The sequence below is a fragment of the Ursus arctos genome, unplaced genomic scaffold (assembly GCF_023065955.2).
Source record: "Ursus arctos isolate Adak ecotype North America unplaced genomic scaffold, UrsArc2.0 scaffold_37, whole genome shotgun sequence".
In the NCBI taxonomy this organism is placed as follows: domain Eukaryota; kingdom Metazoa; phylum Chordata; class Mammalia; order Carnivora; family Ursidae; genus Ursus; species Ursus arctos.
Window position 1 is genome coordinate 17,676,955 of NW_026623053.1, and position 27,429 is coordinate 17,704,383.

The window sequence follows — 27,429 nt, forward strand, 5'->3', positions numbered from 1 at the left end:
TCCAGGTTTCTTGAAGAGTTATTTTTACTCTAAGTGAAGGACATTTGAAGTTGTCGGAAGCAATATGTGAGTGAATCAGCATGTGTTGCCAAGTGAGCATTGGTAACATCCTCTGGTTTCTTAAGAAGTAAATAACGTTTTGCCCTTTTGTGAAAACTTTCTGTTTGTTAGGGTTTTTCTTGTTTCTGCTTTTTCAGAAAAAAATAAAATGTTATAATCAGAAGATGTATGTAAAGTTAGCCCCCCAGAGTGAGTTGTTATGTGATTGGTTGTTAAGTCCTTTTAAGCATTTACTTATTTACTTAACTATGTAAGAAAAAAGGCACGAGGGTCAGAAGTCTCTGTAATTTTTTGCAATAGTATGATAAATTTCTGAATATTATTAAATTTTGATGGTTTTTATTACATTAGCAGACACATGGTTTAGTTGTTTATTTATAGTGCACAACAGTACACTGAAAATAGCTTACAAATTTATAAACAAACATGTCTGCCATACTCATACATACCTACAATAATATAGAGAAAAATGACATCCAGACACCGTTTAAATTTAGAATATGGTGAAACCTATTTAAATTTAGAACCTTTAGGGGTCAGTGTTCCCTAAGAAAGGTTAAAAAAGGTTACTGTGCCTACCCAAATTAAATATTAAGTCTACTGTATTCTAAATATTTCTTACCAAATGAAGGCAAGAAATGGTAAGAATCATACAGCTTAAAGACGCTCCAAACAAAAGCCTTTGAATTTTACAAGTTTCTTCAATATGAGTTTTAGGTTTACTATTTTAGGGAATTGTATTTAACATGTAGTTTATACACGGAGTAGTTATTTTTACTTACGTATATTATCTCAATTTAGATATGAATCAGGTGTTTTTAAACTATTTTCTTTTAAGCTTACAAAGCGAACATGATTCTAAATCACTGTACTCATTTGAAACTTGAAATGAAAAACCACTGCTAGAAGCCCTTCGAGTCCTTTCATATTGTAGTTTACTGGAGACTAGCAAATATTTTAAAAATCTTAACTTATTGAATTTAAGAAAAAAGCAGCTGTCCTCTTTACTTTAGAATTAGACTAACAATTATCTTTTATAACCATGATTCTGATGGTTTTTCTACTAAGCAAAATAAATAACTAAAACCCAACAAAAGGTAACTTGTCAGTGATTTGTTAGTTTCTTATTGAGTCGGAATACTGTTTATTTTTGCTTGGCATTTGGAACCTGTGTGCCACCATCAGCCTCTTTTATTATTGGTTCATCTATCTTTCTGTCTTTTCACAAAGTATGTGTTCTTTTTACCTTTTGTCCATCTGTTTTTCTGTAATTGAATTATATCTAAAACTATTGCATGATTTGCAAGCATTTTATAAGGGGAGACATCTTTAGAAATACTATAGAAAAACATCTAGCATGCTTTTAAATGTCTGATCATTGTGACTAAAATAGGAGTGTGGAATCTCACATCATTTTCATAAAGTTTCTTTTTAAAGCAGAGAAGAAGGAAATGGTGAGTTGGATGGAATGGCCATCCATTTCTACCAACAAAATAGCTGTTAGGGAAAAAAACAGATTCCTGGGCATTATGATTAGACACTGCTTGAAATTCAGCATTTTGAAATCTAGATAATCACTCCCTGTTAAGTTATAGGACTTGAATTGTATTTAATAATTGGCTTTCTATTAAGTAATGGTATATTTTCCTTAAAAAGTATTACACCATGTTTTTGTTTCATAGCAGAAGGTAAATTTTACTGGAGAACCAGTGCATTTAATAATTTCAGTAAAATGTTAAAGTAGAACACAGGTTTTGAGCTAGATAGACCTGGGTGTCAGGTTTTTGATCTTCCACTTACTACCTACCTGGACTTGGGCACAAATTTCATAATTTTAAGCCTGAGTTTTCTTGTGTATGGAATAGGGAGATAATTCTTTAGGACTGTTTTGAAGATTAGGGATTGTGTATGTAAAAACCCTACTACAACACCTGAAAAAGGAGATGAATTTATATAATCTGTATTTCACATACTAGAGTAATTACTTTCACTAGTGTGGTAGTGATAATGGTTTTTTTACAGATGCTTTAAAAAAAGAAAAAAGAAAAAAAGGATTGTTAACATATTTTACAGGACCTAAATATAAATGATGGTAGTTGTTGTCATTGTTATTCTACCCAGCTGAGAAAGGTAGGTCTATTAAAATTTCCAAAACTATTAAGAAACAGAAACAACAGTATTTGAAATGGTCATTGTTAGTTTTATAAAAATATTCTTTTCAAATATAATGTTCACAATACCATTAGAAACTTGAGTTTTTCAAAGTAGCGTAGTTTGTATTCGGTATGTTTATATTTGTTAGAATATAAAATCAATTATGTTCATTTAGGGTAGAATCTAATTTTGTCTGTATTGAAATCCCAGTTGCAATAAAAATCTTCAGACTAGTGGCACCACACAATATGCCTTTCATTTCCTTTTGGCAAGTGTGAATTTAAAAATGCATTTTTTATTTTCCAGATGCCATAGAAGGGTTAAAAAAGAACATGTCCTCAGTCTGATTAAATTTACTATTTATCTCTATAGGCCCTAACTTACTAGAGCAGTGGTAGCTTCTCACACATGACCATCTAGAATATTTGAAAGAGTGTTTTTAGGACTACTGGCAGCTGGTCAACAAGGATTGATTCATTTACAGAGGAAATGCTAAGGCTACTCTTAAAAGAATGATTGACGCTATACTCTTTCATAAAAAATAGATTTCTCTTATTTTAAATAACTTTATTAAAATAAATGGGATTCTTTGTGTCTTTATTTTTAAGTTTGTTATGAATGAGTCCATTTACTACTGTTGTCCTCAGTTGAAAAATGGAATGAAAAAAAAAATGTTTAAAAGGGCAATTTAAGTTTTCTAACTGGTTATGAAGTTTATGAACTGTGTTTTGAGATTCATTGTTTCTGATATGAATAATTCACATTTGTGAATTTATGCCATAAATTGTATTTTTTTCCTTTATTTTTTGGCATTTTTAAATAAACTTTATTTTGTAGAAAAGTTTTAGGTTCACCACAAAATTGAGAGGTAAGTGCAGGGTTCCCACTATACCCCCTACTCCTTCACCCCCCCCCAACACACACACACACACACACACACACACACACACACACACACCTTTCCCACCATCAACATCCCCACTATAGTAACATTTGCTACAATTGATGAACCTACCTATAAATTCTGAATAAGGGAAAAAGTTTGCAGAATAATAGACTCACCTTCTTTTATTGTTTTTATTCGAGTGTTTTAAATCAGTTCAGGCTATACCCTTCAGGTGGAATTCTCACTACACTTTTGGTTCTTCTTTTTAAAAAATGATAATTATTAAAAAGAATAAGCACAACAACTGGTAAATTTCTTTTTTTTAAAATAAGTTTTATTCTCCCCCATTATTTCTATACTATTGGTATGATCCTCTCTTTGTACAACTTGTGACTATTTCTTTGATTTAAGGAAATCCAACTCTACTTTTATGTGTAAGTTCTGTCAAATTTATTTGTGGCCATGAAAATATGAATATGTTTTTTGAAATAGAAAAGAATACCTGAATTTTTCAAAACTTTTTGCTTTGTTTTAAATTCTCCATTCTTAAGATTCTGAGGTCTTTGATAAAAATCCTCATTGATTTCTGGTTATGGCCCTTTGATGCTAGAACACTTCCTGGAACACATAGTTACAACACAAATCTTAATACAATCTTATTGAATCTTTAATTTTTTTTTTAGAAATTAGGATTTCAGCTTATCATATTTAAGATAACCATTGTGGTCTCCATAGTGGCTATATTTTTCACCTTTTGTGTGATTTATTATAAAGTCCTGAGTGTGCATTGGCATTTTGTTGATTTTGAAGATCTGAATCAATATACATTGGTGTATAGAGTGAAATTATAGCCATTTACACAGTCTGTCTAGGTTTACTGGCTGTTTATAGAGTAGGACTGATGTGACTACATTTACTCACTAGTTTGGTTATCAATAAATCTGGTAATTGAATAAAAAAATGGGGGGGTCACTAAATACTCCAACTCTGTGTGTGTGTGTGTGTGTGTGTGTGTGTGTGTGTGTGTAATTCAGAACAACCTAACATGTAGGACATTATTATCTTTTGGGGAGTTCATGCAGTTTTTCTTTGTGTTTTTGCCTTTTGTGTTTTTTGTTTTTCTTAGGGAATATGAAAAAGGAAACAAATCAGACTACAAAATTTTGCAATTTCATAGTCTAAATGACTGAATTAAAAATATTCTAATTTGTAGCTTTGGGGTAAATTCAGTTATTCTTTGCCAAAAAGTAAAATTGTGCTGATAGACGTAAATTAAAAGTAATTATTTTTAAAAATCCAATTTGACTTCCATTTTTAATTTTTGAGAAAGTCTAGGCTTCACATATGGAAACTTTTTGGTACTTTAAAATCAGGATGGTGCTAGTGGGTGAAAAGTTAAAAATGATCAGTTCATGTTGATAAAATTATACTTGTTGAATAGATACTGAATATGTTAGTTTTTGCTAATTAAGTATTTTTAAAATTAAATTCTCTTTTTTAATGCAGTTTCACTGGCTGTACCTAGGGTAATTTGACATATGCCAAAACATAGCAATGCTTATTGATTTTGAGCGATTTTAGTATAGAAATATAATCAAAATTAAGCACATGCACGTTATTAGAGCTTGGAGTTTGAGGCCTCTGGCTGACCGATGAACTGGCAAGTGTAGGTAGTGTGCTACATGAGGGGCAAGTCTTTCGCTAATACCACAAGGGTCTCTGGCCCAATGAGTAGAGTTTGATAGTAATTCTTGCTACAAGTATAAAGGGAGGAAGGAAAGAAAAAAGAAAAAAAAGAAAAATTAAGCACGATAAACCCTATTTATCTTTTTCATTTCTCCCTGCCTGTTCAAAAATTTCAGATTAATATTGATCAGATTAGGATAGGTTGGGTTTATTTAGCATTAGTTTTCTTGAACCAACATGTATTAGGGGAAATATAGTAGGAAAGATAGAACAAATACATAAATCTTTAAGGATTCAGGCTTGTGTATAAGCATTTGGAATATGGGTTGCAGGGTATTCTGGATTCTTTCCACAGATTAAGTGTAAAGAATTTATAATTAGAAAGAATTCCTATTTTAAGTAGATTAAATGTTTTTGAATTTTTTTTAAAAAGTCAAATGCTGCAATTTTGGAGTCACCGAAGCTTTTTACACAATCATTTTTAAGTTTTTAAAGTTAAAGTAATGATTTCAGTTCCGCAAATCTGATTATTTCCTTTTAGAAGTCTTCAGGGCCCGTATATTATGGTCAACCAGTATAGAATTTAAGACCAGCACAAGGCTGCATTAGTCCAGGTAAGAAGACCAAAGACAAAACAAAAATTTTCATTCAAAAACCAATACTTGATCTCCTGAGAATGCAGTAGAGACTTCCTTTGCATTTTTAACAGGCTATTTGCTCTCTAAGATGTTCTGTATTGGTCTTTTATTACCTTTTTTTTTTTTTTTTTAAGTCCCTTCCTCTTCCCCAGGTCATTTGAAATGAAAACATAATTTTTTTTTTTTTACTTTTCTCAGGCTTTTTTTTTTTTTTTTTTCCTCAGATATTTAGTGCTTTTTTTTTAAAGTTCACAAATGTTAACTCTAATATGGGGCTGATGATACTGTAGTATTACTAACAAGGCAGAGTATAGTAGTCATGGTTGATTGATGAAATGGGAGTCCCTACCTTTTCGTTTTATGCTTTTGTTGTTTTTTTTTTTTTTCCTGGAGAAACAAATGGTAAATTTGAATAAAACACACATCATTTGCATAGAAAGTTATGTAATGATGCCATATAGAGTATAATGATTTCCTAAAACCTTGTATTTAAAGTAACCTGAATTACAATGAGAGATAAACAGAATATTTACCCATCCCTTATGAGCTGCTGCTGATATGTAAATTTATTCTTCTACTTTGCACAAATATACTTTTGAGCTACTGCTTAAACACTTTGAGGTCCTTAGTCAAACAGTTTTAATGATGCCTCCAATATTATGAAAGTGTGACATTTGATGAATGTCTCATATAGTTTTGATATCTGGGCACATGTCAACAAAAAAAATTGAACATTGGTTTGTCATGCAACACCTAGATAATTTATAATTTTACTGTTTATATCCATCTTGACATTTTTTATCTGCCAAAGGCAGGTTTCATTTGGAATCTTAATCTGAGATTTATTTGGTGGATCTGGAAATCATAGCTAGGGTTCCCACAGGAAATGGTCCATCTACCAACAGATTAAATGGCAGTCCTGCAGTTGTTAGGGGAGCTCTGCATTTAACACACATGCATACTCATTCAGTCAGCACTGTGGAGAAAAATTAAAGTAGTAACCCAGGTTTAGGAACAATGTAGCTAAAAAGTCCCATATTTGCTGAATGACAAAGGGTTATATAGCAGCATTTCATTTTATTATTCGTGCTTGAATTTCTTGTTTGCTCTGTTGAGTCTGCTGACGAATACTAATAAATGCCTGCAACAATCCAGACGAGAGATGCCTGGCAACAAAGCTATGCGGTGGACCTCCCTGATCTTCTCCAGTTCACAACCTGACCTTTTGAAAAATTGGCTGGGCTAAGCTGCAGAATTTGGGTGTAATGGTTATTGTTAACTCCAGCTTTAGGATTTATTAATTTGTGTGATCAAGACTTACCTATACTTCAAAGTTTCAAAAGACCAAACACAATCATCCATCCATTAGAACTAACATTGTGTTTCAGTGATTTCCACTTAGTGTCTGACTGGTGATTCTTCTGTTTTGTTTTTCAAATCTAAAACTGCTCTTAAATAAAATGAAAGGCACAAATGAAGAAAATCTGTTTTTTTCTCTTTATATTTATTATTGGAAAAGTTAGGGTCCGTAAGTGATCTATGAAATTGTTGAATTCATGGACAGTCGGTATGTGTTCATACTTAACAAACAAAAAATAGATAATTATGAAATCTGTTTTACTTGCAGTTGTGGAAATTTAAGACCTAACCTAGTTTGTTCATATTTTTAATTACTTTATATAAATTATTTAACACAAATTGAGAAAGGCCGAAAGGGTTAGAAATGTATAGTAGGTAGCCAAATAATTCATATCCCTGAGGCAAAAAAGAAAGAAAGACTGCTCATGTTAGTTAATAAAATTTTAGGACAGTTTTCACAATTATTTCAACCTAGATAATATTTGTAATGGTTTAAATAGGATGATATAAGTTTTACAGAGCTTTAATTTATGTGATATGTTCATGAGTTAATTAGGTAGCCTAAGCTTTAGGAGATTACACTGTTATACTGTGTTCATGGTCTTCATACAGTGAAGGATGTTAAAATTTAGAATCTGAAACATTATAATAGAACTTAGTTCTTACACAGAAATCTGATCTCTTCCCCAATAGAATGAATATTGATATGTTCCTGACTATTTAACTTGGTAAAGCAAACACTTTTTAAAATTTGGTGTAGTACCACCTCTTAAAATAGATTTTTCATAATAAAACAAATAACAAAATTCCAGTAAAATAATTTTCATGTCTAGCCAGTAGATAATTTGAAATATAGTACAATAAGTCATCATTTGTCTTAATCAAAGATGAAATAACCTCACCACTTCTTTTTGATATGGTGTTCTAAATATGCAACCATGTATAGGAATGTAAAAGATGTAGTTTATTTTGAATGTTGAACCTTCATGTGCAAGTGAATAAATTATGTGATATTGGTACGTTTCATGATTTTCCAACTTTATAAACCTTTATAAAATCTTACTTCAATATCCGATAGCTATATTCTGCCTCTGCCCCTGATATATTTTTGACTTCTCCTCATTATATATATTACGCCTTTATTAGAACTATGTAAGACTTTGTATCTGTGCTTTCCAACATGGTAGCCACTGGCTATGTGTGGCTGTGAGCACTTGAAATGTGGGCAATGTATTTGTAGACCAATGAAAATGAAAGTTATAGTTCTTTCTTTTTTCTTCTTATTGCTGTTCAAGCCAAAATGTATTAAAACCTGAGAGAGTATACAGTATCCAAGTGGCAAGTTTGCATTTTTTTAAGCCAGAGATCCAGAAGTTACCTAATTTCTTGTGACTCCCAATTTAGAATCTCTGAAGGATAAGTGCCTGTGCACTACTAACTATAGTCCTGATTATATCTAATATCGTGCCAGGATAGTGAAGGCTTAAATTCTGTTGCAGAAACAGGCTATTTAAATTTCTTGTTTTCTCGCTATGGAATTGAATCTACAGAAATATACTATTAAATTTTCTTTCTGTGCAATGAATTTCTTTCAGGATCTTTTCCTAGTGTCTGGATTTCTAAATTTTGAAGTCCTATTACTTCTGTAACTTACTAGTTTTGTAATCTGATATGTGCTTTATTAAACCATTATGTGTTAACTACAAGTTTTAACCTCATTAAATAATTTCTCTTTATTGTATGTTTCTCATTGAATGAGCTAGCATTGTATTTATTTTTATATCCATGTCTTTGGATATTTTAATAAGAAATTTTAAATTATATTTTTTTATTCTTCTTATATTTTAATTTAAAAATCTTTTGCTTTAAAAAAATCTTCTGCTTTTTGGCAAGCAGAATTTTGTGATAATCATAGCTAACATTTATTGAGCGTGTACTCTGTGCTGACACTTTTCCAAGAGACTATATAATTTGAATAATTTAATCTTCATAACAACCTTTTGAGATAGGTGCTGTTATTATGAACTTTTATTGGTAAGGACGTTAATGAGGTTAAGTAATTTGCTAAAGATCAGACAGCTATTTGGTGGAGCCAGAATTCAAACCCTGCTGTTTGTCTTTAGTCCATGCACTGTGGTTTGGCTTGGAAGATCTAAATATACCAGTTTTCTACTTGGAAGGTCTAAACTTTTCTCTTGTACACACTCATAGTAAGTGAGACCACTCTAATATGGCACAAGTTTCTGATGTCTTTTTCTTTTATGTTTGGCAGGGGGTGGGGAAGCCCATGTATGCATCTATGTGGAAAACTAACCCTTCCCTGCATAAAAAAGGAAACAGCATTATTTAGTAAAGGAAATAAATAGTATTTGTACACACACACACACACACACAGATAACCTACACTTAAATTACTTAAGGAGTTGGCAGAAGTTATTTGGGCCCACTAACTGATACTGTTGTTCTGGTTATGTTAAAACTAATGTTCACTTAGAGAAATCCTTAACCGTTGAAAAAAGACAATATCTTTTGTTTAAAATATGGGACTACCTTAGAAATTACATCATCATATTAAATTTACAGTCTTATATAGTAGCAAAAAATGTGTCATGTTTTGATGCTGTTACATAATGTGGTAATAGACAAAATACAAAAGAAAGCAATAAATGTGAGATTTTTGTTCTTTTTATACTTATAAAATCATATGCTTTAGTATAAGTAATCATCTTTCCCCTCCAAAAAAAGTTTAAAGAAGTGGTGACCAATTATATGAGCAAGCATCAGAGAACACATTAACAAATTGCCTCCTTTATGGCTCATTTTAGATATAAATGCCCCTAAGTAGCACCCGCATCTGAAGGTGCAAGAGATCCATTTATTTGAATGTACTTGCCTATAGTATTTCTATTGCCCTTTTTCTTTTCTGTCCCTGAGCTCTCAGGTAGCTGGCATGTTGCTATTCTGAGTAACTCTGGTAGGATCCCTAGAGACAGTTCTAGCTCAACCACTCTGAAGAAACAGCTCTGTAAACAGTATTGACCCCCCCAGGGGACCATCAAATCCGTTTACACAGATACCAGTTGTCACAAACTATTTACAAAGCCAGACAGAACAGAATTTCCCAGCCTTTAAGAATCCCTATTTGATTCTAGCCACCTTGTCACTTCTGTGTAATAGTTGGGAAATAACAGTTATTTTTGGCCATGAGTCTTGATTTGTTGAGTAGCATCAGTTTAACTGAGTGTATCATACATTAACTAATGTACAACTGTCTGGAGAATTGAACTCAGAGGGGATCCTAAAGCTTTTTTCCCTAGGGTAAGAAATGGTATAATGTTAATTTTCTAGACTAAGGAATTGAGAATTTAATAGCAATGCTAGTGTTGAGATAGTTGACAATACTGATACCTACAGAAGTTAAGAGAATTTTTTAGATCATGAAGATGGTCCATTGGAAACAGCATGAAAGTCACTAGAGTGACACAGGGTCTTCAAACACATGTGGGTAGCCAAGGCACATATATTAAGTATTAAGATTCCCCCAAATCTTTATGAAATCCACCCATTTTACCCAGATGAATAAACTGTCTCTAGCTATAGCAATTTGAGGAATTAGTAATCCTCTATAACATCATTTTCAAATGGCCATAGGATAAGCTGATATGGTAGCAATAGCATAAGATATTAAAAGCAAAAATTGGGAAATATATTTGGTTTGATGTGGTCAAATTCTCATGTCCAGTAATACAGTGTGGTCACAGAAGAGCAAATAAAGTAAATAAAGGAATTGATATAGTTCTAAAAATTCCCTGTCATTTAACTCTTAGGAAAGAAAGACTTCAGAGTATTATGAAGTATGAAGGGAGATTAATAATTTATTCTCTAAGGCCATATGGAGAAATATATAGTATTTATTCTGTTCATCATAATGATGGAACGGTTAAGGACTTTGATTAAACACTGAAGCAGATTACTAAAGAAGGTTATAGAGTTTCCATTTTAAACCATGTGAAAGAGGAATTAATAGAATAATTTCAGTTTTAAGCTTTATCTGCCTAGAGATAAGAGTTTGAATTGTTTTTTCCTTTTAAACATTTATCTTATCTTTCTAATTGACTGGTGTGCAAAACAGACCTATAACTTCCCTTTTTGTTGCATTGTATTGCCTTATATACTTCTATTTCTATATGCAGTGCCTTTTCAGGTGATGGGACAATCCAAAGAGCTCAACCGAAGCTTTTAGTAGCTTCACCCCATTATCACTTCATATGGTCTTTCTTCTGGGATGGAGAGTTCAGAGAAAATAATTGAAAACTGAGTTAGAGTCACTAAATGCTATCATCTTCTCTTGGTTGGAGACAGTACCAACTCAGAAATTGAATTTAAGTCAGGCTTTGAAAAAGGTAAAGAAAACTTGGCAAAATGCAATATGATAAAGCAGTATCTTAAAATTTGACTTGAAAAGTCAGAGTACACCATGCCTGTGTCTTGTTCTCAAATGTTATGGAAAAAAATAACATGTGTAGATAGACAGGTAGGTAGGTAGATTTGGAGAGAATGAATAATAAAGAAAATGCAGTAAAATGTTAACATCTGGTGAATCTGGGTGCCTTCACCCAGTATATAGGAATTCTTTGTACTGGTTTTGCAACTTTTTTATAAGACAAATTATTTCAAAGTAAAAAGATAAAAAGAAATGACTTACTACAATCAGTTCCTGTCAGTTCTTTCTTCTGTCTCTGTCTTCATCATGTTCCTGTAGTCAATGAAGTTTTGACTCTCCTTTCTCCTTTCTTTTCTTGCCATTTTTCTGAATGATTTTCATATCCTAATAGGTGATACTTTTAGTACCCTGATTCCTTGATTTCTTCCTCTCCAAGTACCTTCATCATCAGTCTGTTTCATTAACCCATTCCCGGATGAACCACATCTTGGACTCTGTCCTACATATTACTCATTTTAGAAATTTTTACTCCCTCACTATGACATCTTGTCATTTCAAGAAAGACATACAAGAAGTGTCTGTGTTTTTCCAAAAGTTATTCCTTCTTTGTATCATGCTTGCTTTTCCTGTTCTTTTATTCTTACAGTCTGTCAACTTTTTCTTTACACCATCTAACTCGAACTCTTTGCTCTTTGGTAGTTGATTGCTTTGCACATCCCTACTTGTCTTTTAGAGGAACAAATGCCTTTGTGAAATCTTCCCAGAGTCTTCTAGTTGAGCATCAGTATGTCTAGCATGTTTTATATTTGGTCTCTATAGCCCTAGTGTAGTCCTTTTACACTGTATTGAAATCATTAGACCAGTTTGCTTTCCTCACTATACTACAGAGTCCTTGAAGGGAGAGTCTGTTTCTCACTTGTCTTTGTTTTTCCTAGTACTTTCATACAGCATATCACATTGGAGGTTTTCCATAGATTATTAAATTAATGAATAAATAGTTTAATTAGAGGGGTCAAACTTTCTATACAGAGGTTGAATTCTGACATAGGGTAATTCAACATGGCAAAGTAGAAAAGCATTGAGAGAGCATTTAAGCAACATTTACTATAATAGTTGGTCAAAAACATAGATGAAAGAAAAATTTTATAAATCAGCCTTGTTACCCTAAAGTAAAATTAAATTCTCAGTAGAAGAGTATGGATAGTCTGATTTGCAGAGGATGCTCCAAATGTCTGGTAAACAGTTACAGTTGGGAATCTAAAAGCTTTTAGTACAGACCAAGATTAGAAACATCTAGAATTCTTCAAAAATATTAAACATTTAGAATTCAAATCCAGAAGTACATTAGGACTTGCTGAATTTATTTTAATAATACTATAAGGGATTATAATTACTATAATCCAGGAGGGATCTGCAAAGGGTCCTTTTATTGGGAAGATCACACATCTGCTCTGAGTTTGGAGAAGATAGGACAATACCAAGTGAAAAGGTGCTGATTTACCAAGAGTTCAGCAGATCATAAAACTTGATAGTCAGTAAGCTGAAGTAAGAAAGAGAGCTATAAATATAGTAGGCAGATAGGAAGTATAGATACCAGGGATGGAGTAAAGTAAACACTAGGAGATTAGGGATAAAAAAACTGAAAGGAGAAAGATGCTGAACTAGACCTAGAAATACTGAGGTAAAAATATGGGACAAGTTGTAAATAGTGGTAAGATAATGGTAATGTGCATAACGGAAAAGCAGATCAAAGAGCCAAGTACTTTGCATGTATATACCCAGTTAATCATCAGAATAACTCAAGTAAAAGTGCTATTATGTTCTCATTTTACAAACAAGAAACTTAGGCTTGGATGGGTAAGTAACTTGACCAAAGTTATGTACTTGGCAAAGCTGAAATTCTAACCCAGGCTGTCTGATACCAGAGTTTCATGCACAGTATCACTTCCCTATAATCATTAACTTATTGCATCCTATTTTTTGAAATCTAGAAAAGAAATCTAGAAAATAATGCTTACATCAGTGTTTCTCAGCTTTGATTGTATGCTGGAGTTATTTGGATGCTCTGACAGATTTTGATTTAATTAGTATAAGATGTGTTCTGGGCTAAGGATTTCCAGAAACTCCTCAGGTTGTTTCAACCTGCAGTTAAGGTTGTAAACCTTTGCCCTAAATACCTACCAGAAGTGGAAAAACAATACTGTACAGGCTTAGCTGATTACAATAGGAGTAAGACTAGTTAAGTACATGTTTAAAGCTATGAGAGCACCTATTTCCACAAAAATATTCAGTTGAATGATTTAATATGTAGCTATGGTATTTCACATATCATTTCTTTTTGTTTTGTTTTAAATACAGAGATAGCCCATAGTTATCTTGAACAAGAAACTAGAGGGAGAAATAAAAGTACAGAGCCGGATGAACAACCAACAGTGAATTCTATGGAAGGCATGCATCATAAAGCCAGTGAGTTAGGTAATGAAGCCACCCATGAGGACACAGAACTCCCAGGGCAGAGATCAATGAATTTTCCTTATCCAGGTGATAAGACAGCTGACTGCGCTACTAAAAAATCCAAGTGAGTGCTGGCAGCCTTAAATTTAGAAAATAAGATTGAGAGAACTCTTTCTTCTTCCCTTCCTCCTTCCTCCACTCATCCCTCCCTTTCTTTTTGGCTTGGGCTAAATTGGATATATCATTAACTTATTGGGATTTGGGCAATCTACCAGAGTTTTCTACTGTTTTCTTTACATTGGTGTGATGCATGTAGATTGCTAAGTGAAAAAGCACAAGGTGAGTTTAAATGAAGGCAAAGTTGAATATTATTTTCTATGTCCTTTCATTTTTGATCTGGAAGTAACTGTTAAGGTGATATAAATGGGAAATTATTCATCAGAGCCCAAAACTGGCAGCTCTAGGACAAAACAAACCCAAATATGTGTTTTGGTTTTGGTTACCATGATTTTTTGTTTAAATGAATTTGAATGCTTCTAGAAAGGCCCTGTGCTCTCTCCCATTTGTCTTCCTTATTATTTCCCATTCTGCAGCTTTTAACATTCACCTTACCCGCTTATCCCAGGAAGAGTTTGAGTTTGTGACACCTGTGACTTTTACCTTTATGGGATTAAAGTACTTTGATAATTAGTCATATATTTTGAAAATACTGCAGAATTACAAAAATTTCAATGACTAATTATATATTCAGTCCAAACAAAATCTTATTTAATATATTTTAACAGTTTTGCGTAAGAACAGCTAAGTAAGTAAAATATTTAAAAATTATTCAGTAGATATATTAATAGCTACGTTAATATATAATATAGTAGATATATATTAATATGGTCCTACTTCTTGGCAAACAGTTATATCATTACTAAAGTGCAGATTTGGAATATACTTTTGGGGGATTGGAGTAGGGATGAATGAAGAAGTGATAAACGTTTTATAACCACATGGGACAAATAGTAGAGATTGGGCTAAAGCCAGAATATTAAATATCTGATATAATTGCAACAGAAGAAATACATAGTAGGTAGAACTGCACTGACTGTCCCATACCTCACTGCTTAATTTCCTAGAAACTCTAAGATTTATCTATGTTTACAACTTTAATATAATGCCTTCAAAAAATGGTCCATCTCTTCTCCCTTCCCTCCTTTATACTACTTGCTAACAAGTCGTTACTGTTCTCAAATAGCATATAAAATGTCAAAAAAAATTATTTACCATTAAATGTCACAGGAATCGGTTTTCATTTTTAATTTGTTTTGGGTTTAATAATGAAAAAATGATATTCTGTCAACCCAAATGAAAAAAGTATGATTGTTGTTCCCATTTTCCAAAAAGTGAGATACGTTTCCAGACTCCTGACCAAAAGTACAAATAGAATTATTCACAACCCTTAAAACCTGAATTCTTTAAGTGTGCTGAACCATGAATCTCTGTAGAAGTTACTAAATGCTTTCCACAGTAAAAGCAGTAAAATGCTTTTACTCTCTTAGTTGATAGATTAGTACCTCTGTGAAATTGATGTATTTATTCTTTTTTATCTATAGTATTTTCTTAACAGTGCATAGCAAGAGAAATTTAAAATTAAATAACTTTACATATTTTTTGTTAAAATTAAATTTGTCTCTCTCTTTTGCACTGTAAAATTTATGGATCCTGTATAGTAAAAGTCATATGTGTATATTGTTTAACAGGTGTTTTTTATTACAGCATTATGGAACATAGAGCTAATGATTTGCATTGTGAGTGTATGATCCCTTGTCAAGTTACTTCGGACTTAGATAAAGAGAAGAAAATAGCATTTCTTCTAAAAGAATTGGACATTCTCAGAGCAAGCAATAAAAAGGTACAATATAGAAAGTCTGATAATTGTATGGTGTGCGTTTAGCTGTTGACCTTCTAAGTTTGCTTTGTTGCCCATCATAATTCAGTTTCATGCTGTACTTTCATCCTTTAATGGTATGGCTTTATGTTGTTGCCATACCATGCCATCAGAGTATGACTGAGGTGAGACATTGGCTATATAAAGCAATTTCTTTAATTTCCTCCCTGGCTGGCATGTGATATCCCTTCCTTTTTCATAAATCTATGGTACCCGGAGTAGGTACCTAAAAAAAAGACTCAAGTTTTACTGTAGTAAAAGTTTACTTCGGTATTATGGAAAGTGAGAAATACAATGTACTGATTTCGTGTTACTTAACTTTTTGTTTTTTTATTAGTATCAGTGCCCTGTATTTCACCTCGTAATTAAATTTTAAAGTCTTAAGGCTTGGCAATATTGTCACATTCCTTGTGTTATATACTGCTGCATTTTGTCCAGTCCAATTTGTCATGTCACGTTTTATCTTTCCTGACTCTTTCTAGTTACATTTCTTGGAGTTTTAAATAATGTTATTAAATAATGCTCATATTCTATGCCTTCTGTTTTTTTAACCTCTGCATACCTCTACATACCTTTCTGATTTTAATATTCTAGTTTTTTGACCTTGATCATGCCTGACGGAAAACAACACAAATGACAAAAGCCAAGGGAGAAATTTAAAAAAAAAAACAAAAAAAAACTGTTGAGGAGTTCTGTATGAAAGTAGGAGATATTTTCTGTATTTTCATTTAGCTATTATTTATTACATGCCAATTACAAATCAGGTGCCAGTGCCAATTTAAATGGAACATGATGGGATAGCATTCTCAAAGGAGATTTGTTTTACATATTAAGATTATTATCTTAATTAATTTTGTTTCAAAATATTAGAATTACTAAGAGAAGCTGTAAAGCTGTACTCTCCGTTATTTTATTAGGATAGTGCCTTCCAAGTCTTTTGCTTTAAGACAAAGGAACAGATAAGATTGCTTTTTGCTGTAGTTATTTTTAATAATTATGTCATTTCTTCTTTAATTTCATTTGCCTGTACGCACACATACAAATTAAGTGTATATCAAAATGTTTTTATAATTTCTATATCATTATAGGTAATTATTACTTTATGAAATATCTTAAAATTTTAAATATTGTGGGAATGCCCCCCCCCGAGTTATGTATTTAGGCAGTTAAATGTAATATAAAAGGGCTTAGAAAAAAATAATTTCTACTTTGGGATTAATTATATTTCTGCAAGAAATTTGTCAAATAACAATTTGTGTTTTTTCAATGTGTTTTAGCTTCAAGAAAAATTGACTGAAGAAGATAAGGAACAGAGAAAACTAAAGGTTAAGCTGGAACTCCAGGAGAAAGCAACAGAAGCTCATATTGCTGAAAAGACAGCAGGTACGGTAGATGAGTATTAATATATGGTCTTAAGAATCATACACAAGGTTATTATATGATTGGCTTGGTGAATACTAGCATACTGGCTTATTTGCCAAAGGAGGGGAGGCTCTGTCTTTTTTTTTTTTTTTTTTTTTTTCTTTTTGGCTGCATAGAAAATAGGTGGCTTTAACATCCTGGTACTGGTATTAGTGAGAGCTTTACCTGTATTCATACTGATTTGGGCATTAAATGCATTGTTAACACCATGTCAATCCAATCACAAAAAGGTTGTTTGTTTTGTTGGAAGGGCCTGAACAAACAAGGGGAAATAATGATTACCAGTGCCTCTACCTTTCAACCAGCAGTTCAAATACCACTTATTGTTTTAGCTCGTTGAGAGGAAATACTTCTCTTCTGTGTGAAGATAGTCATATATTCATTGCCAATGGAAACCTACATTTGATTCAAAAATCTGTTTTGTGCAATTAATAAGTTTTCATCTGATGATGTGGATGATAATGGAGATAATATTTTCACTGAGAAGATTAAAATGAAAGGTTGCCAGAGTTTAAGATTATAAATGACTGCCTTAAATATGTTTTGGAGTCTATCTTTACTCACAGGTCTTTGCAAGGAGAAATTTTTTTAATGCATCTGTGATATGTTACAGATAAAGATCAGATGATTCTCAATAGTCTGTGACTCTCTTCCTCACACTGTTTTATGTTAAGGATAGAAATCTTGTAGTATAGTAGAAATTAACATGCAGAGGCATTTTAAAGGTTACTTATTTTAACGCTTTTGTATCAATTGGAATGATTTTAAGAAAAAATTGTATTTTGTGATTAGTTTGGAGTTATAATCATATTTTATGAGCTACATGAAGCTGGTTGCATATATGGAAGAATTCTGGTGTTTTAGGTTAGAGACAGGTATAGCCTGTCTTTAAAATATTACTATACAAAATAGAACTAAACATCACTATGAAAATATAACCAAAATTACCTTAAATAAGTACTCCAGCTAAAATAACAAATGGTTGCTTTTCTATTAATGTTAAACTACCATGAATGTTTTGTTTCTTATTTAGTGGAGAAATACGAGGCAAATATATTTTAAGGACAATTAACAGTATGTTAAAATGAATAATTCAGGTATAAATTTGGGACAATTTAGAAGTGTCTTGGTTTTTTATAATCAAATACGTATATACTAATTGCTAGGAAGGTATTATAAGAAGTACATTTGTTTTGAAGGTGTTTGCGTCACAATACGACTTTGCATGTGTCTTACAGGAGTTGTTTGATAAGATTTAGGCTGTTTAGGCCATTTCACTGATGAAAAGCATGAATTGATATGTCTGCATAGATCATTTATGTCTTGGAGGGGAAAAGTCATTAAGCAGTATTATCTACTCTTAAAACTTTTGTAAGATGTAGCTAATCATCTACTTCAAATATTTACTTATTTGTATGTATTTAAGACTTCCCTTTGACTAAATAGTATGAATCATGCATGCATAAATTGGAAAGAATTTGATTGCTTTATGATTCTTGTTAATCGAATATTTCTCATTATTGATACAATATTATTTTAGTAAATGTTTGAAAAATATTTAGTATTTTTTTGTAGCCTCCTAAATTGATAAAAATAGCAGTGCTATATAGTTTTTCTGGAACAAAGCAATCTAATTAAAAGAGATACATCCAACCACTTAGTTACAAAAATGATGAAAATGAAAATCCTCTAAAATATATACTTTTTTTAAGTATAAATTTTCAGTGTGTATCTTTTTAATGTTTCAGTTCTACCTTTTAAAAAAGATTAAAGATATTTTACTTGTGACATTAGAATCATCATTGTAATATGTCAAAAAATTTTTTAAAAACTGAATTGCTTAAGAAATCCATTGATTTGAAACTATAAGAAATTCATTAAGTGATTTTTGATACACTCATGATTTTTTCATGTTTTCTCATACGTACAGTCTTAAATAGCTTATTTTCTACCTGACTGGTAGTAAGTGTAGTCAAAAAGCAAAACACAGTAACAAAAACAATTATGTCAGTATCTTAATAGAAAGGGGAACATTATAGAAATATGATTACATGTGAAAAATGTTTTCTTTAGTATCTAATGGAAGGATATTAATCCATATAACGAGAACAAAAAAATCTACATAAATATCATAAATATTGATGTTTGTTTCTATCATTGCTTATTTTCATATTCAAAATAAAAAGTGATCTTGGTTAAGTATATTATAAATATGTATACAGATTTATGTATTATAATGTATTAAGCAGAATATAAATGTTTAAAAAAGTCAAGATATCCCACATTAGAAGAAATACATGCAAAAACATCTCTAAACTAAGCATTGGAAATTGCAAATAAGATACAAAAATGTTATGTTTACAGATTTTTCAAATAAAATGTAAATTAAAGTATGAAGTACTCGAAGGAAATAGGAGCCATTTCCTTGCAATATATGATACAAAGATTTATATGTAAGAATATTCATATCAGTATTAGTTATGATAACCAGAAAATTAAAATCAATCAAACACTAACAGAATGGTTAAATAAATTAAGATATGTTTATGCTGTAAGGCATCATGCAATAACTAAAAACATTTCTGAATCGTATTTGGTGATATGAGAAGATCTTCACAACAACATTAAGTGAAACTTAGGGGAAAACTATTCAAATATAATTTTGTTAAATATATTTATACATGTACATTATATAAGACAAAAGGCAAATTTTGGTAGTATTATTGCATGTATCAATGTTGCAATTAAGTTTTCTGCCCTTTCAAGTTTTCTACAATGAGTATGGATTAGATTTAGTATTAGTACTACTATTATTAGAGATTGGTATTACTAATCAATAAAGATGTGATTTTTTTAAAAAGTTGCTTGCTTTCTAATCTTAAAATGACTCCTGTGATAGATTTGATATATAAAGACCACATAAACCAAAGTTTTATGAAATTTATATGATGGCTGTGATCAAATCTTGTCATTTTACCTATGCCATTTTTGTTGTCTTTCAGATTTTCACATTTGTTTTTCTCTTTTTGTGTATTATGTAACTTATGTATATATTAGTCCATCTTTTCTTCCCACCTGATTGAATATAAGAATAAGAATCTGGTGTAGTCAGGACGCCTGGGTGGCTCAGTTGGTTAAGCGTCTGCCTTTGGCTCAGGTCATGATCCCAGGGTCCTGGGATTGAGTCCCATATCAGGCTCCCTACTCAGCAGGGAGGCTGCTTCTCCCTCCTTGCTCCCCCTGCTCGTGCATTCTCTCTCCCTCTCTGACAAATAAGTAAATAAAATCCTTAAAAAAAGGGAAAAAAATCTGGTATAGTCAAAACCACATAAAACAAGGGGCTCAGTTCTCTGTGAGACACATTGAAATAATGGGAAAACCAAAAGCCTTGGAATCAGATTGACTGAGGTTCAAATCACAGCTTTGATACTTTATAGCTACTGTGTGCCTTTGGGCAAGTAACTTATTAGCTTCTTCAGGTTTACCTTCTCCCATGTAAGATGTGAATACTAACTAATTTACCAGATAATTTTAAGGATTATAGATAATGTATAAAAGCACCTAATATGTAACTGATACTCAGTAAGTTGTAGCTTATAGTAGTATTGGTTATTCCTATCTTTATAAAATTCTTAAATCTTTGATAACATCAGAAGTCATGAAAAGATTTTTCTTCTGTTTGGCTTTTAATTAAAAATATATTTTATTTAAGTGTGAATCCAAAATAAAAGAAATGGGATACAAAAGATTTGGGCTTTAATCTAATGTATAACTATAATAAATGTTCATGTAGACTGTTAAAATAATGTTAAGCCTGTTTCCTTTACTTCCCTGTTGGTTTTTACCTAATGTGAACACTGTCATTCTAATGTAATCTCATGAGAGTTTGAAACTCACTTGTTTCCTCTGTTGTGATAAAAATTTCAAATGGTTGACACTTATACCCTCCCCTTCTTTTTTCACATCACCATCACCATTATTACTATTTTTATTAGACACTTTATAGGAACTAAGCTAATTTCTTTAAAAATCAAACAAATATTTATTGAAGGGTCGTTACGTACTAGGCATTGTGTTAGGCACTGAGTATACGCCAGCAAATAAGACAGATTTGGGACTTTAGACATTTCTTTTTGACTGTAGTCACTTTTCACTCATAATACACTATTGAAATACATAGTGGTTAAATGTTCATACTTTGGATTCAGACCTTTATTCTAATCTTTTTACCACTTATCATGTGTAAGTGACAGCCTCACTAAGCTTTGGTTAAAACTTATATTATAGGTTGCTGTGACATTTAAGCGATGTGATGTTTATGAAGTGCTTAACCCATAGAAGGCACTCAAGATGATGATGTCATCATCTTGCTTTCTCAAGACTCCTTGATTTAGTAGGGGATATATTCAAAGTGTACCTAATATAAGTAACTGTCCCATAACTATTTATATATGGTTTTGTTTCTCAAAAGATTGATATGTATTTCTTTTTTAAAAATAATTTATTAAATATTGTTATTTCATTTATCCCCATAGTTTTCAATTTCCCTTGATTTTAAGATTTAACCTTACTTAAAAAGTTTGAAAATATGAAAATTATTTTTTTAATGTTTACAAAGAAGAAAATAAAGGAAAATATATAGTAAGTAGGTCTTATTTACTTAGCAAAAGCTGAAATGACCAGGTCATTCCCTATGAGTTAACATTGGGAAAAATTTATCTCATTGCAGCTATTTAGGACTTTTTACTGTGTTTTAACTCACTAAATTGTACATGTGGATAAGATTATTTGAAAATTATTGACATATATGACCTTTAAATACTAGGGAATATTTTAGAGAAGCACAGCAGGAAACATTGACTCTCTATTTTTTACTATTTCTCTTCATCTAAATAAAATGTTTAAACCACAAACACTTTAAAATTTGTTTTGAGTTTGACAGTGACAGGTAGTATTGTATGGTCTGTTGCAACCATTAATTTACTCTTAGGTCAGTAATGTAGTTATAAATTTAAAAATAACTTGTTCAATTAAACGTTTTCAGTTTTCCTAAATAGGCTCAGTGCATATTATGTAGTGTAATATCTCTTAATTTTTATTACTGTATTCCATTTACAGTATACAGATGATGTTTAAATTTTATACATAAGAATATTTAGTTTTTTATGTTACTTTGTGATATTTAAAATATATTTCTTTAAAAGCCTTATTTTTTCTATTTCTTAAACGCTCGCTTTAGAGTGTCTGCTTTATATGTTAGTTATTTTTCTTCCTTGCATGTCATCCATTAAAGATTAGCTGTGGAAGGTTGGAGCATGGAGAGATTATGAATGACAGAACAACTCCTGTAGAATAATAATCAGTTTTTGGTATTTAATGCTGTTTGACTTTTGCAGACACATTTCTTATTAACCTTTGGTACAAAGAGAAATCCAGGTTCCTGATATCTCATGGAGAAGATGAATTTGAGATCCTCTTCCAATTAAACTGAAATAAGGCCAATATTGGGTTTTAGCCAAAAGAACTCCTTAGTTCCTAAGTCTTGTGTTTATAAATCTCTCTCTCTCTCTCTCCATCCATCTTAGTTACATTTTACATATAATTCAGTGGCTACATAATTTGCTTATCTTGCTGTACTGATTCTGCAAGCATTCAATCTGCTTTTTATAGCTTATCTCTTTAAACATAGATTCTTTTCTCTGCACCCAAATTTAGACTGATATTTTATAAATTAAAAAAAATATTGTCAAGCTCTTCTTATTACGGAGTGTGTTCATCTGTTTTTGGTAGGAAAGAGAGGAGTTTAATTGTGGTTGCCCAAAGCATCAGAATATAGAATCCATGAAACTTGCAACTTAAGTTTTTCTAGGTTAACATGTAAATGTTTAAAGTATAGATATATAAACATTATAGCAAATACATTTGGACACTACAACCAATTAACATTGAAAAATAAAAGTTGTTGTGTCATAGAAAGTATTTACACTGTTCTCTTTTCAAAAAAAGTATTTATTACTGTATACCATATCTCAGATGATATTGACCATCTAATGATTAAGAACAAAAGTGAGTTTTATATATAAGAGGAAGATAATACAATATTTACTTTAAAAAAATAATACATGTTAGAATAATACAATGTATATAATAGACATTACAAAAATGTGATAGCCTTTAATACTGAAATGTATTGACAGTATTATAATGGAGCAATACATATATATGTATATCGATTTTTTTAAAGATTTTATTTATTCATTTGAGAGACAGACAGACAGAGAGCACAAGCAGGGGAAGAGGCAGAGGGAGAGGGAGAAGGAAAAGGAGACTCCCCGCTGAGCTGGGAGCCCAACATAGGGCTTGATCCGAGGACCTGGAGATCATGACCAGAGCCAATGGCAGATGCAAACCATCTGATCCACCCCATGTCGATTTTTTCATATCCCTAGCATCTTTTAATTTGGAAGGAAAAAGGATCTCAATAATATGACCAGTTGTTTCAGATAAAAACAAAAAGCCCAATTCTGTGAAATATCGCATTTAGAAATACTGACGGGTAGAATGTTTATTATATTATTATCTTTGGCTGCAGAATCCTGTGAGTGTGCATCAGGATTAATTATGATGAGTGCCAAGTGAAATAATGCTTGAGGGTAGAATGTGGCCAATTTTGTAAGCTGTCTCCCTAGGAAAGTTTGTATTTTTCTGGGAAAAAAAAAAATTGAGTAAACAAAGAAAGCATTATGCATAACAATGACCAACAATTGAAATATTTAATTAGGTCTGGTATACAATGAAATTTACCCTGGTGTCAAGCAGTTGAGAGCATATCATCTAATTAGAATAACAGAAAAATTTTCAGAAAATGATTCTTAAGATTTTTTTCCATATGTTTAGTTAATTCTGAAGAGGAAATGATCTTGGAAAAACTTTAGATAGCAGTTATGTTTTACAGAATTTTCATATTGGTATTTAATTAAAATTTAAAGTAGATATTCTATGCAGAAAGTAAGTTAAGAACCTCTTAAAATTGTATTTCAGAAGTGCATAAAATAATTGATACTGGTTTTAATACTTCTGGGATAAGCTTTTTCTTTCACATTAACAATTTTAGCTCTAATATCAGATATTTTAATGTTTGAATGTAAATAGTATATTCTTAGAAAGTACTCTTACATACTCTGAGTTTCTGTACTAAGTACATGTATATAAGAACTCAGGGTTTTGCAAAAAAAAAAGTTCTTTATAGTTTTGCTACTAAAACTTACTATCTGTATATGTTTCTAATTAATTTTTAACAGTTTCTATACCATTGATAAGTATAAATGTATTAGCAACTTTACAGAGGAAAATTTGAAAGTGTGTGTTAAGAGTTTAAGAAGCTGATTTTAATGCAGTAACCATACTTGTAGGAATTTTCCTCAGTACTTAGCTATGTATACACATAGAGATTTGTGTACAAAGATGTTCATTACAGTATTATTTATATAGTGAATAAAGGAGAACAGTGTAAAATCTAATACTAGGAGCATCTTTGTTCTATCAAATACAGCATGTCCAAATGATAAAATCCCATGTACTATTTCATATTTTTGAAGAATATAGGAATATATTCTGTTTAAGCATACGCAGAAAGTTATGACTATGTAAAATATTTGTTTCCATATTTTTACAATGAGCCTGTATTATTTTAATCAGAAAAGGTTATTTACAGAATAATCATATAAAATGTTGAACATTCAAATATAGTTTTTAGAAAAAATAGTCTGGTCTGTAAAAGAAAAAATAGAAGCATTAAACTACTTGGAGTAGGTTGGTTAATTTTTTGTCGGTGTAGGGCATTTACCATCTATGTTTAAATTTCCAGTAACTGAGTTATGCAAAGAGAGAAATTATAATTTCTAAGGAAATTAAAAGACAGTAGTGTAATATTTATGATTCTGGAATATATATGTGGTGGTTTCATAAAACACTAGCATATTTGCAAGGAATCCATTTAACAAGTAAAGTAGTAGATATCCAGACAATCTGAAATTCTTTCAAATATAATAAAGACCTGTCTTTTATAGAACTGTTATCTATATTTGTTGCCTAGAATTTTGGAACATGAATTGTAATCAGTCATTATTTTATATGTTTCAAATCCTGTTGATATCTTTTTCCTTCGCTTTAGTTCAGCCTTTTCTATGTATATAACTACCTTGAGGATGTTAACAAATGTGTTCTTTTTCTTGGTAAATGTCTATCCTCCAAATTATGTTATTTAGGGAATCATGATCCAGTGTTTAAACTAGAATGTTTTCCAATACACTGCCTCACTTCTATTGTATTTTAAAAGTAGTATGAGAAGTGTAGAATATGGGATTGTCAATAGACTTGGGTTCTACTAAGAAAATATGTACTCTGTCTTGACTCAATAAACTCATACTTAGTATGGTTCAGCTTCTTCATATTTACTCTTGCCCATATTAGAAAACAATTAGCTTACTAAACAAATTTGAGTATTTGGTGTTGAGGGGGGGTGATCCTCTCTGAATCTTCCTCGAATTTACCTAAGAATTATCGGATATTTGATAACCATGTTTAAAAATGGAGATATCCAAATATTATTGTAAACACCCAATGATTTGTTTTACCTACAATATAAGTATTTTACTTGGTTGGCTTACATAGTAGCTAATAATATTTGTTAATGTAATTTAACTGCTGTGAACCTTTACTGAACAAATATTGAAATTTATTCAAGTCAAAGAAAGAGAATCTCTAATGACTTTTGTTAAAGCTTCTATTTAATAGTTAAGGAGAAAAGTTTGTATGACATACGAGATGCAATTAACAGTAGATTTTACATTTAATAAAAAGAAAGAAGCATGCGTATTTGCTTTATTCATTCCATCATAATTTGCATTAGAGCTGTGGGTGTTTAATGAGCAAATTCCAACTAAAATGCTATATTGATTTTCTAGTGAACTTTGTAATAGTCATCTACCTTGGAAAAGCTCAGTGTTTACAATTAAGTTTTCTTTACTAAAAATGTTTGAGAGTTGCATATTGATCCTTTAAAAGTACTGAATTCTAGAAAGAATCAGGTTTTTCATAATCAAATTTCACATATAACCTAATAGATGTTTAAAAATTAATTTTGGAAGTACTTCTTAGCATTTGTAAAATGTGTAATCAGATTTTATGTGTGTGTGTTTTATGGCACTCTAAAACTTAACCTTAAAATACTCAGAAGGCAATCTCCTTTAAATATACACATTATTTACCTCTTTAGAGTTGATAGCATTATAGAGGGAAAAAAATGTTTTCTCTTGATTAACTAACAGTACCAAATAAGCTCTTGGTGTAAAGTGTTTAAGCATAGAGATAACTATACTTAGTCTTAAAGCCCTTGACATTGCTAGTCTTACCACTTTCATTAAACTGTTATTGTATATAAAGTAGAATACAGCTTACGTTAAATGTCACTTTATAAACATCTCATCACACTGTACAGAAGTGATAGGAAGCCTGTTGGCATTTAAAGTTTAGTAATTAGTATTTTAACCTTTTGATATGTCAGAATATTTCACAGCATGGCACACATGTTTATCTGTACTTAGATCACTGTGTAGCATCATTGTGTCCATTCTTTCTGACCTACAAATTAGAAGTGGGTTTGGGTTTTTTTTTAGAAGTGCCTAAAATTTTTTTTTCATTGCATTATAGTTGACACATGTTATATTAGTTTCAGGTGTACAGCATAGTGATTCAACAACTCTATGTGCTATGCTATGTTCACCTCAAGTATGGCTATCATTTATCACCATACAACACTATTAAATACTATTGACTGCATTCTCTATGCTGTATCTTTCATCCATAATTGGAAGCCTGTATCTCCGACTCCCCTTTACCCATTTTGCCCATTCCCCCATGTTCTCCCCCTTTGGCACCCACCGGTTTATTCTCTATATTAATGGGACGATTTCTGGGTTTTGTTGATTTTTTTTTCTTATTTTGTTTTGTTTTTAGATTCTGCGTACAAATGAAATTGTATGGTATTTGTTTTTCTCTGACTTATTTCACTCAGCATAATACCCTCTAGGTCCATCCGTGTTGTCACAAATGGCAAGATTTCATTCTTTTTTATGGCTGAATAATGTTGCATTGTGTATATATACCACATCTTCCTTATCCATTCATCTATCAGTGGATACTTGGGTTGCTTCTACATCTCAGCTTTTGTAAATAATGCTGCAGTAAACATAGGACTAGAATATTGTGATATTTTGTACAAATTATTATGTCATTATAGTGTGCAGTAAACAATATAAAATGGATTGTAAATTTTTCTTTCAGTTCCCATGTATAATTTTTGAATGCCAACAAAATATATACATGTATG

At 31.3% G+C, this 27,429-nt stretch overlaps 1 protein-coding gene and 1 non-coding gene across 14 annotated transcripts in view; both read left to right on the top strand.

The window, feature by feature from the left end:
• The window catches only part of MIPOL1 (mirror-image polydactyly 1), a 357,607-nt gene that overhangs the window by 65,977 nt on the left and 264,201 nt on the right, over positions 1–27,429 (top strand). For all 13 annotated transcript variants that reach the window (XR_008957207.1, XR_008957208.1, XR_008957210.1 and 10 more), the window contains 3 exons: positions 13,586–13,805; positions 15,446–15,581; positions 16,895–17,000. Coding sequence is in view for 7 of the 13 variants with exons in the window: in XM_057306421.1 (XP_057162404.1) it covers positions 13,586–13,805; positions 15,446–15,581; positions 16,895–17,000 (462 nt within the window). In the remaining 6 variants the exon portion in view is untranslated. The remainder of the gene's footprint in view (positions 1–13,585; positions 13,806–15,445; positions 15,582–16,894; positions 17,001–27,429) is intronic.
• LOC113266241 (small nucleolar RNA SNORA62/SNORA6 family) lies at positions 4,708–4,862 on the top strand. Its single transcript, XR_003320327.1, has one exon. It is a non-coding gene; the product is annotated as a small nucleolar RNA SNORA62/SNORA6 family (small nucleolar RNA).